The following is a 20,793-nucleotide window of genomic DNA, read 5'->3' on the forward strand; positions in this document are numbered from 1 at the left end:
CTGGCATGGAAGTGAGAACACAACAGAGTTATAGAACTAACTTTATTTTACAATAAATTATTAGAAAAACTCTTGAACATGAATCATAAGCCCCAAAAACACTAAACTATCTTGTTACTTGGCAACAACTTCCATTAATATTAACTAGTGTCCCTGTTGCTTGAACTCGAGCAATTGCTAAGTATTACAGGCATTATTTTAAAACAAATAACAGTCATAATTTCTGATGACATTACAATATTTGACTCAAAGATTATGGAAATACTCAAGATGTACATCGATATAATCAGATCGATATAATCAACATTTATTGTAAATATCATCTTATAATTTTTCAAAAGCTGATCTTCTTTTTTAGTGTTTTCTACAGTTACTAAAGCCTTACTCATATCCGCATTAGGTTGTCCAAATTCTAAAAAAACATTATTTCTATTTCTTCTCCTTGGTGGTGTTCTATGACTTACCAATGTTTCCATAGTTTGCAAATCAGCTCTTTCAATGATTACTAAGAAATGCAGAACAGTGTTAATTCAGTTTTCTTTTTAGTACAGTATATCAAATTATCCAGGCTCTCTCGCTTTTTTCAATTGTAATATTTACGCCGACCCAAATTCAAATAGAAAATATTTCATTTCAACCAAGTCGGTAAATGTTTGTAGCAAACTATTAAACTAGCAAACTTATTGACTGTTTACAATTGACATATGTTCTTCTTCTCACTTTAAATTTCTGACAACAGCTGGAGTTTCATAACAATGATTGTTTCCCATGTTAAGCCCTCCATACACGGGCGAGCATGTTTGCGAGCATGCTCGTGACGGTGTTGGTGACGAACATGCTCGCCCGTGTGTGGGATCCGTCGCGGCAAGCATGTTGGGCTCGGCGCTCGGCTCGTCGGACTTGGCGAACCCGGACACGAACATGCTCGCGAACATGCTCGCCCGTGTATGGAGGGCGACCATATGTTCGAGAGCATGTTTGCTGCTGCAACTTGGGTAGAGATAGGCTAAATGATTCCATTGATGTAGCCACTACTATGATTCCAGTTACACTCGTGGACTCATTAGAAGTAACCGTCCCGATTCCAAACAATTACTTCGTTACCGCCATTACAAAGTAGCCGCAATAGACAGATTGCACTTGTAATCATAATGGTGTTGATGTATTCCAGTTGCAGTAATAGATTTAGAATCAATGTTTACAGAAGCTAAATAAATATCTATTTGTGTTTGTAACGCAATAAATACAAATTTCTATGAGTTTCCAAAATAGAGGATTCATCAATTAAAATTTGTATATTATTACACAAATGTGTACAACCAATTCTGTAGTAATTTGTCACAATTAAATAGTTCTAAGAAAGGCATGAATAAGCAAAACTACGAGAAATGTTATTGCACAACGATGTAATTTTAACCAACATTATTTTCGAACCATAGCGGATGAATTTAATCTGATAACTTAAGGCCTGGCACACACGGTCTACAAAATCGGCCAAAAATAAATCGCCCCTGATTTATGTCTAAGAAATAATGCGTATGTTGCAAAAAAACTAAATGCTGTAATTGCAGCAAAAAAGCAGGAGTAGGCCAAATACACATAACTTGACCGACACAGATCACAAGAGAAGTAAGAATAGGCCTAGGAACCGCTACCGAGCGACGAGCATGTTCGCGAGCATGCTCGTCCTTCTCTTGGAACCGCCAAGCATGTTCGCGAGCATGCTCGTCCTTCTCTTGGAACCGCCAAGCATGTTCGCGAGCATGCTCGTCCGTCTGTTGACAACGCCGAGCATGTTCGCGAACATGCTCGTCCGTGTATGGGGGGCTTTAATCTTATGGAGAAATATGAAACTTTAAAGGGTACCAGGACCTCACTCCCTGATTATTTCCCTAACAAGAAAGTTTCCTGCACAACTTCACGTCAAGCTCTTTCCAATGACACATTCTCTTTCCATTGACATGTCAATCGGCTCAGTAGTTTCGGAGGAGTAATTGTCACAAAAAACTTGCGTATTAAATAAGTAATAGATATAGATTTAAATTAAAATTCCAAACAAATGTTATTGTACAGACCAAATATAAAAAAATATTTCTCGACACCCTCTATTAATTTTTATATTTTTACAAATTAAAATTTAAACCATAAAATAAACACTTTGACCATGGAAAATGTTGAGAACATATTTTCATGGACTAAGTGTTTCTTTTATCGTTTAAAATTTAATTTGTAAAAGTGTAAAAATTACGAGAGGGTGTCTAGAAATAATTTTTTTACTAACATATGTTTGTAATTTAAAATTTTGGTATCCCTTTCCTTTGTTGCAGTTACTTTTGAAAGCTACCGTATCCTCAGTGTCACTGTTTTTACGTCTCTTTTCCTCTGCTAGTAACCCTGAAGTTAAATTTGACAAGGTTCTATCTGTTTTAGCTGTAGACTCCTAGGCTGTTACGAAAAGGTTTGAACTTATCTGGCAAGGATGCCAAAGTCATAGACATCAACATGTCATCGTCAATGTTTTGAATTAAACTTTTCAATTTAATTGCTATGTTTTGCTAGCTAGCAATGAAACTAGTCACATCTGAATTTTGTTCTAGTTTAAAATTGAAAAACTCTTGTAGTAAGTTACTTTTTTGTTGTTCAGCCTGTCTTTCGAATATTTGGCATAGCTTAGTATACATAGCTAGTGAAGTCTCATCATTCTAAATGTGAACCAAATACTTTTTGTCTATGGATGTAACAATAAGTGTTTGTGCTGTTGTGTCTTCTTCTTCCACTTTGTCCTTTTATCTTCAGTTTCTTGGTCTTCATACTTTTCTTTTCCTGTTACTTTTCTTGTCCTGTTATATGCCATGTGATTTTAAATAACTGTTGTTTGCATTTTTATTTCTGAAAACAGCTGGTATTCATGAAACGAACGAGATAAATAGATCTTGTAACGCACTGAAGTAATAAACTTTTACTTTATTACTTTATTACCTCAGGATCTCGTATAAAAATATTTGCTTCTAGCGCCACAGGAGGCACATCAACTTAGTAGTCTAACATCAACAGAGAGCGCTAGGGTTATTCGTTGATATGTTGCAAGCTAACCTAAAAATTGCATTTTAGTGTGGTGAACTGTGTGTATACTGTTTAATGAGTTTTTTTTAAGTTTGTTGTCGTCTGACGAGGACAACCCTGATGACTCTCAAGTCCCTGACAATCCTGCTAAGGTGTACAATATGCATAAACGACCAAAACTGATTGTTGTGAATGCCAGCAATAGTGCTTTCTTGGAACAACTGGTTACAGAAGGATTAGATGGGCCGGTCCCTAGTAGTGCATTATCCGAAAGTAGTGACGATTAGCAGGAACTATGTGATTTCACAACACAGCCCCTATGCCTAATTAACAACATGCCAGTTTTTTTGTTTTGATTTAACCTCAAAATTTGACACATATGAACACATTATCGCACTACAGCCAAATAGGTTCATCTTCAAAGATATTCCACCACACCTTAACCCCTTCTAGCTAAAAAAATCCAGCTGTAAGTAAATGCAGCAATTAGCTACTTTGCGTGCTATAATCAGTGCAAGGAAGCCCACTTTGTCAGGTAACTGTAGGAAAAAGTAATGTTGAGTTATTAAACACTTCATTATGTGTTAAGCCTGTGGTGCAGAATAAATCTTACATACATCTTAATTATTGGTCGATGTTATTTCAGAGACAAGAAGTGCTTATGGAAATTCAGTACAAAAAAGAAGCATTAAAACAGGAACTCAAGGGACGTAAAAATTCAGAAATTCTTATGGAAGAGGAGGATGATTTTATTGCCAGGTTTGGCTGTTTCTTTTAATTATTTTCTTTATCATAGAATTCGGTAATATATTGAAAATGTATCCTGTTTTAATAGATTAAAAATTTGTTCTTAGATAACATTATTTAAAAATTAAATTTTTATTAAAAATTGCTAATTTTGGGCTCTTTTACATAAGGTAGTCAAGTATATTATGTGTTTCATTAGAATGTACTGTACCAAAGAATCAGAAGTTAGTTCCACTTTTGTCAACTACCATTTTCAGTCTTATCCGCCAGTGGGACCAGCCATTGGGAAAGCGGGGATTGAGCCCTGCATTTTTGAATTTTCATGACAGTGAACAAGTCTTTTAACTAAGTATGTTTTGTATGGGATCAGGAAAATCAGAACAGTTATGAACAGCATAGAGCTTAATTCATTATTAAATTCTGTTGTTTCTCTTTTTACGTAATTGTATGTAGTTGTCATTACAGAAAATTATCACTGGTGTTGCTGTAATGATAGGAGATGATCATTGGTGTTTGCCATGATTCTGATGTAAATCAGTAATCGAAATTACAAGTTTTAAGGTGGATTAAAAATAAAGTATATGGTTGTGAAAATCGGATGATATTTCCTTTGACACGATGGTTTCAGAATAAAAACGCTAAGATGCAAATTAAATTAAACTAGAGGACCCATGCTGCTCCGCAGCGTTCAAATAAATATAATATCTGAGAAATAATCAAATTTCTGATATCTGATTGAGTAATCCAGTATCTTGAGCTTAACTGATTAAAATTATCAATAGCTCAAATTAAAGCCTATAATTAACTGATTATTTTAAGTCTAAAATATATAAAAAAACAAAAACAATGCTGGAGAGATTGATAATCATAGAAAAACCTTATGAAAAATAATTTTTATGTTGGTTGTTCACCTTGCGTTTGCTTGAAACTCGTCTGATTTGATTCTAAAAGCTTAAATGAAAACAGGTATTTCACTGAAGGTTCTTAGACCAAAATATATAGGATTATATAATTATAACTGGTGAAATACATCTTAAATTGAAGTAAGAATTCAAAAATGAATTAAAATATTTTTTTTTTGTCGAGTAATACAGTAGGTAAATATATGCCGAAGATTGATGGCAAATATGTGCGTGCATACCTTCAATTTGAGACCACAATCATGAAAATCGGTCGGGTAAAAGAGCCAAACGATCCCGGAAACGGAAAATCAAATTTAACTCTCATAAGAAATACATGGGGAGAAAATTTTGTTTACATATAAGCCAAGTGGTATTATAGATAAATATATGCTGATGCTTGATGGAAAATTTGTGCGTGCATACCTTCAATTCGAGACCCCAATCATGAAAATCGGTTATGTAGAAGAGCCAAACGAACTCGGCAAAGAAAAAACCAATTTTAACTCCCATAAGAAATACATAGGGAGCAAATTTCGTTTACGTATAAGCCGAGTGGGATTATAGATAAATATATACCGATGCTTGATGACAAATCTGTGCGTGCATAGCTTTAATTTGAGACCTCAATCATGAAAATCGGTTGGGTAGAAGAGCCAAACGAACTCGGTAAAGAAAACCCAAATTTAACTCCCATAAGAAATACATGGGGAGCAAATTTCGATTATGTATAAGTCGAGTGGGATTATAGATAAATACATACCGATGCTTGATGGCACATCTGTGCGTGCACGCACAGCTTCAATTTGAGACCTCAATCATGAAAATCGGTCGGGTAGAAGAGCCAAACGAACTCGGCAAAGAAAACCCAAATTTAACTCCCATAAGAAATACATGGGGAGCAAATTTCGTTTAAGTATAAGCCGAGTGGGATTATAGATAAATATATACCGATGCTTGATGGCATATCTGTGCGTGCATAGCTTCAATTTGAGACCTCAATCATGAAAATCGGTCGGGTAGAAGTGTCAAACGAACTCGGAAAAGAAAAACAAAGTTTTTTAAATATATAAGAAACCGATCATCTAACTTGTGTTATGTTGTATCAGTTAATATCATGTTATATGTTCAGGTTTGAACAAGACCATCAGCCAGTTCCAAGGAAATCTTTGATAACTGCGGACTTGTTGGAAAGTGTTGATAGTAATGGGGTAAGTATTGCAAAAACATTACCCATGATAGAGTAAATAGGATGGCTATTAATAAAGGGTGATTTTTTTATTGGTGCGGTTGATTGATTGATTGATTCTGTAGGGGCGGACCTTGTCCTGTTGCATGTCAGCCACTGATGGGCTTTTCGCGCTCCCCACATGGTACTTCAGAGTCCGTCAAACATGAGTTGCTTGGATAAGTTAACTATTGGTGCGGTTTTTAAAACTAAATAAAAAAATGAAAAACAACCTGCATTGACATAAAAATGCATTTATTTGAACTACAGTGTCATGACATTAACGTTTAAAAATGATTTCTGGCATATGGGCTCCATTCCGTTCGCGTAGAAAGCCCAATCGAGAAGTCCAATTTTCGAATACACTTTCCAGCAGCTGTGGTTGAATTCCGCCAATAACTCGACGAATGTTAGCTTCCAAGTCATATAAATCCTAAGATTTATTGTTATGATAAACACAAAATCCCAACTTCAGTTCAACCTAGTTTAACTATCAGTTTAAATAAATTGGTGTAAATACCTGCTTCTATGTAATCCAAATTGTTGCAAATAGTTGAAATATGATTTCTGAGAGCTCATTTTGGTATCTCATGTGTATGTGTTCTGTATAAGTTGGTTGTCATGGATACCAGATGATGTTTGTTGAAAGTTATGTTGTGTTTTTGTACCAAGTAAAACTTGTACCTAATAATACACTTTTCTCTTTATTATTCTACACAATTAAAATCCTTTTACAACAGGTTATGAGCCCAGGTTGTTTTATTCAGTGGTTCATTTAACGAATACCAACTTCAGAAGTTTGTAACAACAATATGACTCAAATTCATTACCAATTGAACGACTTAACACATTGACTGCTACTGAAATATGGATAAACGTACCCAAGTGCTGAAATTACTTTAGTGATTATTTTCATAGATTACACCACAGGAATGTTAAATATAATTATCTAAATTGGTTTCCATGGCAAACAAACTTTTTTTATGACGTCATAAGATTGAGCGGGAATTCCCGCGCTCAGCATTTGGGCAAGGTATTACAAAAATAATTACACTATTATTGCTGTAAACACATACCTTTTACATATAATGAAGAAATATAATGTCCCAGTGTGAGATTGGCGACTTGATGACACTCAGTAGCTACGAATAGTGACGTCACTTTGTGCGGGAATTCCCGCGCTCCAGCAACGATGTTGGTGATAAGTCATTATGTATTATTTTTGGTTTTGAAAGCAATAAAAATCAATGTTTTGCACTAAAAGTATTACAAAAGAAAACTTAAAAATATTTATTTACAAATATATACAACCCTTCCACCCTCCTTCAATAGTCTCAATTTTACTGTAAGTGTGCATGGTGCTTGTCAAAGCAAGCTAACGCACACAACGGAGGCTCCCCTTCACATTGGCCACACATATACACTGTTTCTTTACGTCGTCCTTCTTTCAGGCACTGACGGCATCTTTTTCCAAGCAGACGTCCTTTTTTATCTAGTTTGGTCGTCTTGGATAGAACATGAAGGGGGTTGCGAGGAGGCCGTTGTGGTGGAGGCACATCTTTGGGAGGCAAGAGCGCTTCAATAACTCTGAGACGAAAATCATACAGCTGCAACGTGTTGTCTTCGTTGGCGACGTTGTATAGCTTGTGCGCATTTACCATGATCATCTGGATAAGATGGATGAATATTTTCTTGTACCACCGCAAAGATTTGTGATCACTGGGGTAGTAGGAGAGCATTTGATCACTCCTATCTACCCCTTTCATATTGGCATTGTACTGAACAATTGCCAACGGTTTCTCTCGTTGGACATTACGTCGATTAGACGACATAACCATCGTATTGTCATGCTCCGTGGAGAGGAAAGAGACAACTCGTTTGTCCTTCCACTTAGCGACCATGACACCTTCAGCATACCGAGCGACTGTCTCTCCTTTTTTCAACTTGGCAGCTTTGATGTCTTCTGGGAGATACTTCCGGTCCATTCGAAGGGTTCCGGTGCAGTAAGTCTTTTTGGACAAGAGCTTTGAAGCAAGCGGAAAGCTGTTGTAAAAGTTGTCCAGATAGAGTGCGTGTCCGACATTCAACTTTCCTTTCATAAGGTGCATCACGACTTTTATGGCATGTCCTTTACCTCCTAGCTGTCCTTGACCTCCAGAGTAGATAGTAAAACAAACCACAAGGCCGTTAGGTTCACAAAGGATTATAGATTTATGCCGTATTTGTGGCATTTCCCTTTGATGTACTGTCGGAACAGTAAACGCCCCCTCCAGAGCACCATTCCCTCATCAAGTGACAACTCTCTACAAGGGTAGTATATTTCGTCCATCTTGTTGTTGAAATAGTCTATCAACATTTGAACTTTTATAAGTTTGTTGTCCGTTCCCTCGTTCCTGCCATCATTTTCCTCTGCGTTTCTATTGAAGTGAAGACACCGCAAAATCAGTAGGAATCTGTCCCTGCTCATTTGGTCCCGAAAACACTTTAGGTCAAACAAATATTGTGTTTTCCAGTAATCTTGGTATCGATTCAGTCTGATCGTTCCCATGTGTAAGATTAGGCCTATAAACACTTTCAGTTCATCAATTGTTAGTTCTTTCCACTTATTTATGCGTGAATGTTCAGTCAAACTAGGTTTATTGAACACCTCAAACGCATAAATGTTTGTTTCGCAAACAATATTTTCTAGCAAAATATCATCTAACATCATTAGGAACCAATCGATAGGTTTATTTTGACCTGGAACAGGTATCTTAAATCGGTTTTCACCTTCAAACCCAAATCTTCTAAACCCTTGAGTAAAAGGGGACCACGTGGGGTTGTATGATTCATCTATTTCGTCATCTGACTCACTCTCCTCACCACTCAGTTCAGCGTCACTGTCGTCATAGGCTTCATCATCACTGTCACTCGGAAAGTTTATACTTTGCCTAGATGTAGAGGCAGCCATTTTCCACTCAATTGCAATGAAAAATAAAGAACTATGTAAAGTTAAATGTATAACTTCGGTGGGAAAATCACACTCAAAACAACGCACTACCGAAAAATATAAAAAGGCGCCAACCGAAAACTGAGACCACGCGGGTTTGAGGTTAGGTCCAATACACAGTGCTACGCACGGCAGAACGTTCCCGGGGCAGTGCTAGCCGGTTACTGAATCATCCAACAATCAAAACACCAAGCGCGGGAAGTCCCGCGCGCAGCCCCGCGGCGCAGGTTGGGCGTGCGGGATTTCTCGCGCGTAGCGCGCAATGTGTTAAAGGTTGTGAGAATTTTAATACATGGAAGTTTGCACTACAAGCTTACCTGGAAGATTTGGATTTGTGGGACTGTGTATCTGGTGTAGAAAAGGATAAGAAAAAGGACACTAAATGTCGGTCAAAGCTGATCTTATTGCATTATGTTAAGCCTCCGAATCACTTTAGTTAATTAAAAATGGTTTAAATACCTTAACTGTCAGGTGATCCTTGGAGTAGTTTACACTACTGCAGTTTCAGCCTTCAGGGGGCTTTCTTCAGGTGTCAAAGGAGGTCAAACGTTGTCATTCATACGAATTCGTCACATTTAAACTACGAGAACACAAATACGAATACGGACACGAACACGAACATAAAAAACGAATACACACGTAAGAGTCACAAACATTTCCCATGGGTTGATTTATGTGCGACGCGTGCGAGGAGCTAGCCTAGACTAGCGTTATCAAGGTTGCAGTCCGTTGTCCACCCCCTCCCTTATCTTTTGTTGATGATAGTGGAGCCGACCGTTCTGCCAACTTTAATGCTGATTCGTATATAATGTTCGATTTGAAACCTCTTTGTTCATTTAATACATTCTGGGGTTCTTTTTTGACGGCCTTATATATTTCAAACTCTTCCATAGTGTCCATGAATCGGCCTTTATTGCACTTATGGAGAATTTCGAGATTGTCGTGAATGGCGGAGTAACTGTGGTTATTATCAATTAAATGGTTGGCGTAGGAAGATGTAGATTTAGTATTATGTTTGCCTGGTAAATGTTCTTTAAATCTGATGTTAAAAGATCTGGCAGTTTGACCAATATAAAAGCTGGGGCAGCTGCTACAATTTAATTTATAAACTCCTGTTTTTTGCATGATATTTGTGTTATTGGAGGGATTCTTACTGTCCTTTAATATGTTAGCAAGTCTGTCTGATGTTTTGAAGGAAACAGTGATATTATTCTTTGAGAGCTCACGCTGTACTGTGTTATTCAATACATGACCATACTCGATAGCAACATACTGCTGTTCTGGCTTATGGGTTCTGTTTTCCCTATGTAACTGTTTATAAATCAGCCGGTCGACCATCTCGATCTTTATGTCTACACACGGCCGCGAGGGATGATCAGAATATTGCCACGATCACGGTATAAGATGATAATGTCCACACGACCACGGGAAACACGAAGAATTCTGCCGCAATCGTGAAAGACGATGATGATCTCCAAACGACTGCGGGACATGATTAACATTTTGCCGCAATCGCGGGAGACGATTACGATGTCTACACGGCTGCGAGGGATTATCAGAAGTTTACCGCCATCACAAGCAAATACAACCACCAATCTTTTTTATTTTCCAAAATTTTGGCGCCCCAAAGAAAACACCAATTGCCTCGCGCCCTAGGCAAGTGCCTACCGTGCCTATTCGGTAAATCGGCCCTGGAATCTTCAGTCAATAAAGTCACGGCGGATGCAATAAAAACAAAGTTATTGGAAGATGTGTCTCCAGTACAACGTGATATGACTTTTGCAGGAACGGATTCTGCATTGTATGGTTCCAGTTCGAGAGGGACTGCATGTATGCTCAACGTGTGGATCCAACCGACGCGCGGGTCATCTATCGGAGATCTCAAGACGCTCTCCATTGTCGAAGGCACTATTTGTGATATTTAGTTGTAGTAGTGGTGGTCGTCAACGTTTGAATTCCCACCGTGTATATCGTTACGTGGCTAATTGGTAACATATCGGGTTGAGCAATGGTCGTCGGAGTAGTCAAAGTCGTAGATTTTGTTTCCACTGCCATTTCGTTCAAATGTCCAAGTCAAAACTGTGTTTTCGAGTCCAAATGAACAGGCGCCAGAGATGAGCCGCAAAATTCTAGGGGGGGGGGGGAATCAGCCACACTCAGTGCTCAGAAGGAGCCGAGAAAAATCCAGGGGCGATACGAAGTCGTCACAGCTTTGACTGATCAATTAATTCGATTAATCGAAGGCTCAGAGCTCTAGAAGTGCTCAGGAAATCCTGCAGACGCTCTGTAGGAGCTATTTCATCCCCACCTCTGTTGAAGTGTTGTGGGAAATTTTGCCTAGCTTTCAGATTAACTCTGTAGGACCGACGAGAGTATTCTATGTCTATCTTACCCAATTGAAATTACTCGTATTAAACATTAAACTATTTTCTGAAGACGTTGTTAGATAATATAAAATAGAATATAATGTAAAAAATTCCTACAGTGTCTAAGGAGCCTAATTAATACATACAAAGAAGAATATAGAATACAGAAATAAGAAGAATTTAGAATACAGAAATAAGAAGAATAAGAAGAATACAATACAAAGAATCTAGCCTGGTACGGTTAAAATTAATTTAATACTATTGTTCGTAATTAGTTATCCAAATCTGAACACTCCCAAGACTTGATTCTTTCACCTGCCAAAAAACAGGGTTTGGAGCTCAGAGGACAAGTCTCGGGGTATCAAAACGATGAAAAACTAGAAATAATTTAGACCTTAAAATTACACAGAAAATTTAATAAACAAATGTGACTGTTAATTTTGAATTTATTCAATTAAAGCAATTTATTGAATTTATTAATGAAGCACATTTGCAAAATCTAAGTTATTATAATTTAGATATTTAAAATCAAATTTGGAAACAAGAATGCGAATGTTAAACAAAAATTATCCAACTCCCAATCTGAAAACAGGGCTGTGAGGCTTAAACCTAGAAATTATTTGGAAAACAATTTTCAATTCAATTCCGCCTTTGCCATGGTCAGCTCTGAAGCTCATTTAGATGAGAAGATCATACAGGGTATCTACAATTTCAAGTTCCATGACACGTTTTACCTCCGAGTAGGTACAGTAGAACCTCTTTAATCCGAACTAATTGGGACCGGGGGTAGTTCGGACTATTGAATAGTTCGGATTACAGAACATATTGTTGTTTTTACATAACAATAGCTAGGGAAAAGTGGAAAATGCTTTATAAAGTAAAATACAGTGTTTATTTAATACAGTAGTAAACATTGGGAATAAACAGTACAGTACATTACAGTTGAAATAATTACGGTGTGTATATCAATAAATACAGTATACAATAAAGAACTACTGCACTGTGTATAGAGTACAGCAATGAGGCGTTCGGATTAGTGGACGTTCGGATTACAGGGGTTCGGATTAAAGAGGTTCTACTGTAATCTAATTCCTTAAGAAGGTCATCCTGAACACACACAGATGTAAAAGTATGACGTTGGCACTGGAACCCAACAGTGCATGAAACACAATTCAATGAAAAATATGTGGGAAATAGGGTCACATTGCCAACCCATTTTCCCAATCTTACAAAAACTGTGCCAGAAATTTATAGGGACAAGAGCTCCGAGAAGTCAAGTGAGATTCTTATGTACATAATAAGAGACAAAAGAAGTGAGAAGTGACTTACCTCGCTACATTCATGCTACCTGTATAGATGTCACAGCTAATGTTAAAGCTGAATAAAAAGAGCACCACCCGGCCAAATAAATCATAGTTTCTTTTTTCAAAAACTAATAATGTCAAATCCAAATCCGCTCTAGATCAGTTAATAGATCCACTTGCTTACCCTCTAATGTTCCCAACCGGAGACTTTGTTTGGGGCCCCTAATTTAAACACGCCTAACACAGAACCTATCGTAAAAATAATTTAACAATGCTATAGTACGAGTCGTACTAGTTGGTTTCAAGAGAGGGAGTTAGCGTGCCACATTAGGTCTGAAAAGCTCACTTTACAGTGTGTGGTTGACATCTACGTTGTCATAGAGGGTACCCGCCTACAGTACATAAGAGGTAGATAACCAAAGCAGTATGAGAGCGGATCTATAATTAAATATTGCAGGTTACTTTTATAATTTTTTACAACATAATATTTTTCATATTTCTATAAACAGTCATAGACTTTAGAATGACTCTTTGATTGGGGTCTTGCTGTTTATGTTTTTGTTGTTTATTTTTTTATTACAAGTTGCAGTTTTGCTCAATTTCGAGCAACAGGTAATATAGTAATGGTTTTAAGGGTGGAAAACTTGTTTGGATACTGCAATGCTGATTGGGCAAGTGATCCCGACGAAAGAAGATCCGTCACGGGGTACTTATTTATGAAGTGCGATGGTCCGATTTCATGATGTACCAAACGACAACCTACTGTGGCTCTCTCGAGAACAAAAGCCAAATATATGGTCTTCTTCAATGTCTTCTTCAGCTGCTCAAGAAGCATCAGTGTGTGTGTATTATGAAAAATACATTATTACCTTGAATTTGCCCAAAATTACAAGTACATCTCTAAGCAAGAAACCCGTCTGCTATTACTACGATAGTGATATTGGGAGCAACCTACCATGGTTAAGGACATCTGATGAAGCTGCATAGGATACGAATGACCCATAACCTCCTTCTTAATTATGGACTGTATGGAAAAAATTGTAGTTATTGGCCACAGACGGCAAAATTCCACTGTGAGGACTATATCCGTTTCATGCGCAGCATTTATCAGATAACATGCCCGAGTAGAGTAAGCAATGCAGAGATTCAACATAGGGGAAGACTGCCATGTTTATTGGCAGCCTCTATGAGTTCTGCGAGATTTGTTATCTGGTTATCTGTATAAACTGGGGCTAAGGCTTGCATAAGGTTAAGAAGTCGTAGGTAACAGGATGCTGCTACGTCAAGGACATAGCGCTGGATGTATTTGAACCACTCAAGTATCACTAGTGGGCGATGTAGACATACGTCTATATAGACATAGTCGTGCATAACGGGACGGAGTTAAAATAGACATTCTACACCACCGATGGGGTTATGACCGTGTTCTTCCACAAGAATTGTGAGTATTTCCCCAGAACTGGAGACTCAGGAATATTGGAGCTAAGGAAGAACAGTATTACATAATGAATAACATCCCTCTGAGAGGAGGCACGAAGGGCATGGAGGACTGAAGGTGGAACTACGAGTCCACCTTTGTACCTATTATCAAATCAAATCATATCAAATAAAATTATCTTTATTCACTTTATATATTTTACATACATGAATAGTGTCAACGCATACAAAATTGGTTATGCAACTTAATCTAAAAGACTTAACCATACAATTTGACAATTATTTTAGAATGTATAGCTAAATTCATTTTTTAAATTTAGAAACTCGTCGATACTAAAAGTAGCCAGATTAATTAAGAATGATTTTAATTTCTTTAAAAAATTGGGTTTATTTTGATCTTTTTTTAGTAAGGCAGGCAAACTTCTTATGAATAAATTGCCGATATACGAAGGCTTCATTTTTGAAAGTTTCAGCCGATGATGACTTTTTACAGTAAGATTTTTCCACCTTGTATTGTATTTATGGGATACTTCAGTGTTTTTATCTTTATAAACATGCTGAATAGTTTAAAAAATATACAAACCTTACACTGTAAAAATTTTCATTTATTTAAAGTACTTTTTCACCGACTTCTTATCCTTAAATTTTTCAATAACTCTAATGGCCTGTTTTTGTAGTTTTAAAACCTTTTTCAAACTTTTCAAATTTTGTTGTACTGTCCCACCATAAATTTTGATTCCGTAGCCAATATGACATTCTACAAGCGAGTGGTATATCAATTTTAACGCCAGCTTTATCACAGAGATAAGCCATTGATCTTAAAACAAACAAGCCTGAATTAATTTTACCAACCAAATACTTAATATGTTCATTCCAATTTAGATGTTCATCAATTATCAGATATGGTTGTGTTGCTAGCCTAGTGGTTAGGGTCTCGGACTTCGTTGCGGGAGGGACGGGTTCAATCCCCGGCACATCCACTAAAAACATTTATCTCGTATAACTAGATAACTAGAGGTTTTTAATGTAGCATATAAATAAAATGGGGCCCAAAATAGAACCCTGAGGGACCCCTAGATGCGTTTGTAGTAAATCTGATTTTGTCTTCTGTATCCAATTGTTTTTTGATAAATAAGAGAGTTCTACAAATTGATAGCGATCCCCCAAATATGAAGTGAACCATTTATGTGCAACATCCTTAATGCCTATTATCTTAAGCTTGTTTAGCAATACCATATGATCTACATTGTCAAAGGCCTGCGACATGTCCATAAACGTTCCAGCAGTATTTAAGCCTTTATCAACAGAATCTATTATGGCTTCAATGAGACTAATTGCTGCAGTGACTGTTGATCTTCCAGCCCAGAAACCATGCTGTTCATTATCAATTTGCTCTGATCTGCTTAAAAATTCTATCAATCTGTTGTAAACTGCTTTTTCATATACTTTTGAAATTGTGGGAAGAACTGATACTGGCCGGTAATTAGAAACATCATTTTTAGAATTCTTTTTATGAACTGGTATGATTCTAGCAATTTTTAATTTATTTGGAAAATAGCCTGTAACAAATGAAGAATTTATAAGATGTGTCAGGATAAACTTTAATTCATCTTTTACCTCCTTTAGAATGGTGACTGATAAGCCATCATAACCGGATGATTTTTTGTTTTTAAAAGATTTGATAATTGAAAATATTTCAGTGTCAGTTACGGGTTTTAGATAAAAATTTGAATTCAATGAAAAATCTATATTGTTGTCATCTTGAGTAGGGAAAGATGGTTGAGTTGGTTTTGTGGTCATTGTTTGTGCAAAAAATGAATTAAAGAAGTTGCTTACTTCTTCAGGTCTGTTTATCAGCTTCTCACCATTTTTCAACACAATGCCCTCGGTATGTTTTTGTTTTTTACTATTGTGAATTTCTTTGTTTATTATTGACCAAGCAGTTTTTGAAATGTTAGGTGATTGCTTAATTTTGTTGTTGTAATACTCTTTTTTTCCATTTAAGAGATCTGATTTGTAGTTTTTCTTTAAGATATTAAGATCGTTAAATGTGGATTGTTTTAATAATCTAGCTCCCTTACTTAAATTAACAATAACATCCCTCTTTAGCTTTAAATCATAGTTCATCCATTTTTTCTTATTGCTACCAGTTTTTTAATTTATTACTGGAAAACACTCGATAAAATATTGATAAAATAAATTGTTAAATATGGAATATTTGCATTGTGTAGGGGCCATATAAACATGCATCCAGTTTTCACTCTGCAACTTAAATTTAAACATCTCGATGTTCTCTAAACTGTTATTTCGGCAAGATTTAGTTTTGACTTTATCCTTTGGTTAATTTACTACCAGCAATGTCAAGCTCTAATACTTGTCCATCGTGGTCCGATAAGAATGTAATTAGACCATAAACATATAACTTTACATTTGTTTAATTTGTTAAAAAATTATCTATTGCCGATTGACAGTAAGCTCCGATTGACAGTAAGCTCCGACAGTGAGTAAGCCCCGATTGACAGTGAGCGGGGCTTACTCACCGTCAAGCGATGGTTCGATCAAAATAAACTCACTGTAAATATATCTAAAACTAAGTATATGCCAATCTCCCTCAGAGCTGACTACGACCCTAGAAACCTAGAATTAAAACTACATAGTTGTAGCGCTGGCAATGTGTGTGACAAGTGTGAAAGTATTGAATGTGTCAGTGAATTTAAATATTTAGGTGTGATATTTGATCGACGTTTAAAATGGTCTGGCCATATTAATCAAATCAGGGTCAAGCTACGTAAATTTATCTTTGTTTTTGCAAACCTATCAAATATTTTACCAATTAATTTGTTAAAGAATGTCTACTATGCTTATGTACAATCTGTTTTGCAATATGGAAATCTGGCCTGGGGTGGAGGATACAAAAGTATACTTGCACCAATAGAAATTATTCAAAAAAGAATAATCAAGATTGCACTCCACAAACCTATTCGATATCCCTCTGAAACAGTTTTTGATGAGTTCAAAGTACTTAATATTTCCCAGCTATATACTAGATCTTTAATAATATATATTTTTAAGAATAAACAATATATTTTTTGCCAACCAACTCACAACTATCCAACTAGATTTTCAGTTAATATTGGTATCCAATTGCCAAAAGTGAATAAATCGATAAATAAAACTTCTCCACAATACATTGCAAAAATAATGTTCTCAAAGTTACCTAAGAGTTTAAAGTATCCCGAACCTTGCAGTTTGCAAACATATAAAAATCAAGTAGACAAATGGTTAGTGGAAACAGGACGTGGCCAGATTGATTGTTATCTTGTGTCATTGTATTCGTAGTTTGCGTGTGCGTGTGCGTGTGCGTGTGTCGTCGATGATGTGCCTGTCTGTGTGAGTGGGAGAGTGAGTGAGTGAGAGAGTTGCATGAGAGAGAGAGAGAGAGAGAGAGAGAGAGAGAGAGAGTCGGCTCGCCGCTGGCCCACAGCCCCACAGGGACAGAGCAGTGATGGCCCTTTAGGGCTACCAGCCGCCTGTACAGGGCCTGTGGTAGTGAGTCGTTGCATGCGTTTTGTTTGTGTGTGAGTGTGTGTTTGTTTGTGCGTGAGTTTGGGTAGAAGTTGTATGAATGGTTTCCAAGTCCCAGTGTTTTTCACAGTATTATTAAATACAGTACCCTTAAATACCCTTTTTTTCTAGTTTTTTTATCATTTATTTATTATTATTAGATTTGTCTCTATCTTTACTCTTTTCAGATATTTCCATAATACTTTCGTTATCTGCTGTGGCTTCCTGGTAAAAATGTTTTTTTTTTCCCTTTTTGGTAAATGTGTTATTAGTAGTTAGAGTAACAATTATTATTAAAACAATGTTAGATTATAATATGGATAGTCTGATAATAACTCGTTCCCCACGCACAGGTTTCGCCTATGTGGGGAAATTCCATTAATATTAAGAATACTGTTTTGTAATTTTTTGTTTCTCATGGAATAAATGATGTTTGATTTGATTTGATTTGACAGTTGTTTACTACCCTTGTCGGAAAGTTGATTAAATATCGCATATTGTGACTTTTTAACATGCTCTGTAGTTCTTTAAACTTGTTATCTTTTACCATTATATTAATATTTATGTCTCCTGCTACTTAGTAGTTTTACAAGAATTTGAAACGCTATCAACTACAAAACTAAGATTATCCAGAAATAAATTGACATCGGCACTTGGAGATCGATACACACCTATCAATACAAACTCATACCCATTAGTACAGCACAGCATTTAAAAACCTTTTCCTGACAAAGTCTCTCTATTATTTTGGGCGATATTTTCTTTACTGTTACATTATTTTTAGCAAATATTGCTACTCCTCCTTTAGAAAACTTACTTCGACAAAAATAATTTTTTACAGTGAAGTCATCAATATTAATCTTTTGAATGGCATAATCTTTCATATTGTGTTCAGTAATTACAAGAATGTGTGGTTTAATTTCATCAATGATTACTTCTAAGCCAATTTTCCGAGATTCTAGATGTTCAATATTTTGGTGTAGTATGATTAATTTGTTTCTAAAATTTGCATTCATCCCGCTTGTTACCAATTTTATGTGTTGGGGAATTATGGTGGGAAATGCTGTTTACATTGTTGTTGTTATTATTATTACTGTGATTATTGATATTTTCAGAGTCCAAAGATTTTCCTGAAGTTTTATTAGAATCATTAAAACCAAAAGATGGATCATTTGTTGCGAAATGATGTTTCTTGTCATTCTTGATTAGTTTAAATTTGGAATTGCTTTGTCAATTACAATGTCAAAATTTGTGTTACTCTGTGATGAAATATCAATAATTTCAGTTGTACAATTAAAATTTCCCTCTAAGAGATCACAAACACTTGACTCGTCGGAGGACACAGATAGGCACTCATCACTAGTACTATACACTGCTGGGATGGGTTGAGGTAGGTCGTCTCTAGACTCTGCATGGCTGTGCTCCACAACTGGCTCGGCTCCGTCACATCCACATGGAAGCTGATTGGAAGATTTCACTGCAGACTCCTTTACCATTATTTCTGCCACTTGAATTTCTTGACGAAGCTTGTTTATGAAATCGGGAAAGTTTACTCCGTTATAAAGTTGTCTGGATGAATGTTCTTGCTTTGCAACTACACAAACTGCTGCTCCTGTATAAATATGGGGTTTCACTATATTCTTGGCAAACTTTTCAATGGAGATACGGTCCCTCACACAACCAATTGGAGAGCATACCAAGCTTTTGAAGTGGTTTGTATTGATACTTCTAATAAGGTGTGAAAAACACAAATTATAGTCTTCCAAAGAGGGTTTTGCTGAGAATTTTGATTTTGTTATCAGTCCGTAAATCCCTGCTCCGTTATTGGTTTGCTGTAAGGATAAATATTTGTTGAGAAGGTCAGAGGTCTGTGGTCTTCCAAAAATCCTTCTTAAAAACTCCAGCCACGCCTGCGCTCATATTTCTTTCTTCATGGAAATCACTGGATATACAATGCGCAAAAGCAACTGAGTTGTTGATCTTAAAACGGCTGATAATGTCAGACATATTTTCTTCTAGTATTTGTATACCTTCCCATTCATGTAAAGACTTGTTGGCTACAGCGAGTATAAGGACTTTACCATTTGTTAGGCCCTTCGAATCGGTCGGAAGTCGAGTTAGACAATTCTGAACTAAATAGTTTCTTTTCTTTAATTTTTTGCCAGATTTCTTTTCCATCCTATAATGGCAGCTTTGTCTATTGTTTTTGCTCACCAACGTCTCATCATGGTCTTCTTGATCAGCATGGTTCAACATGGTGAATCTGTTGATTGTATTAATAGGTGTACTGTTGTGTTGTGTGACAGCTAGGCCTAACTTTTTTGACTTATCAAATCTCACCTTAATCCAGTCTTCATTGTTTTTATTCGTGCTTTGTGATTGTGTGGTACATCACATCTAAGAGGCTTTGAAGATGCGGTAGAGTTGTTACTGGCTGAGAAATCTTGTTCGGTTGTAAGTAATTATAACGACATATAAGTAACATAACGTCGTTCGGTTGTAATTCAAATCACAATTCACATTCTGGGTAGGACCCAGTATGTACAGGTGTTGACTTGCAGATCAAAGACCTTAAGGGTCTGTCAAGGGGTCCCACAGGGTTCAATCCTTGGTCCAGTTTTGTTCTTAATTTATGTTAATGACCTCCACTCCTCTATGGTCGGCGGAAAAGTCATACAATATGCAGATGACACGACTCTCTATTTTCAATCAGAATCCCAAGAAACTCTTGAAATTGAAAGTTTTATCAATTTGAACGCATGCATCCAAAAGTTTCAGTCCGAAAATTTAAACACGAATCAGTCAAAAACGACGTACATAAATTTTTCCCTTCGTCAACGTGACGACGAGACAACGCCAACTGTAATGATGGATGAAACCTGCCTGAAAGAGGTTGATTCCACAAAGTTCTTAGGGATGCACTTGGATAGAGTGCTGAACTGGCAAGATCATGTAGATAGCATCTGTCCAAAAATTGTAAAAGGGATTTTTGCCTTGCGTAATCTCAAGCCTTTATGTTCAACACAAGTTTTGGTCATAGCGTGTTATGGCCTCATTCATCCCCATCTTTCCTAGGGATTAAGATTGTGGGGGGGTTGTGCCAGACAAAATTTTAACAGGGCATTTAGGCTTCAAAAAAGAGCCATCAGATTGATTGCAAATCTGAGGCGGAGAGAGTCGTGTAGACAAGCTTTCA

General features: G+C 36.6%; 1 protein-coding gene across 1 annotated transcript in view; it reads left to right on the top strand.

Annotated features, from left to right (window-relative positions):
• The window catches only part of LOC128984187 (eIF-2-alpha kinase GCN2-like), a 121,616-nt gene that overhangs the window by 26,187 nt on the left and 74,636 nt on the right, over positions 1–20,793 (top strand). The window contains exons 6-7 of the mRNA XM_054403481.1: positions 3,710–3,822; positions 5,842–5,920. Coding sequence (XP_054259456.1) covers positions 3,710–3,822; positions 5,842–5,920 — 192 coding nt within the window. The remainder of the gene's footprint in view (positions 1–3,709; positions 3,823–5,841; positions 5,921–20,793) is intronic.

The sequence above is a fragment of the Macrosteles quadrilineatus genome, unplaced genomic scaffold, assembly GCF_028750875.1.
Source record: "Macrosteles quadrilineatus isolate MER2022 unplaced genomic scaffold, UCM_ALF_1.0 Scaffold_2__2_contigs__length_208266976, whole genome shotgun sequence".
Taxonomy (NCBI): Eukaryota; Metazoa; Arthropoda; class Insecta; order Hemiptera; family Cicadellidae; genus Macrosteles; species Macrosteles quadrilineatus.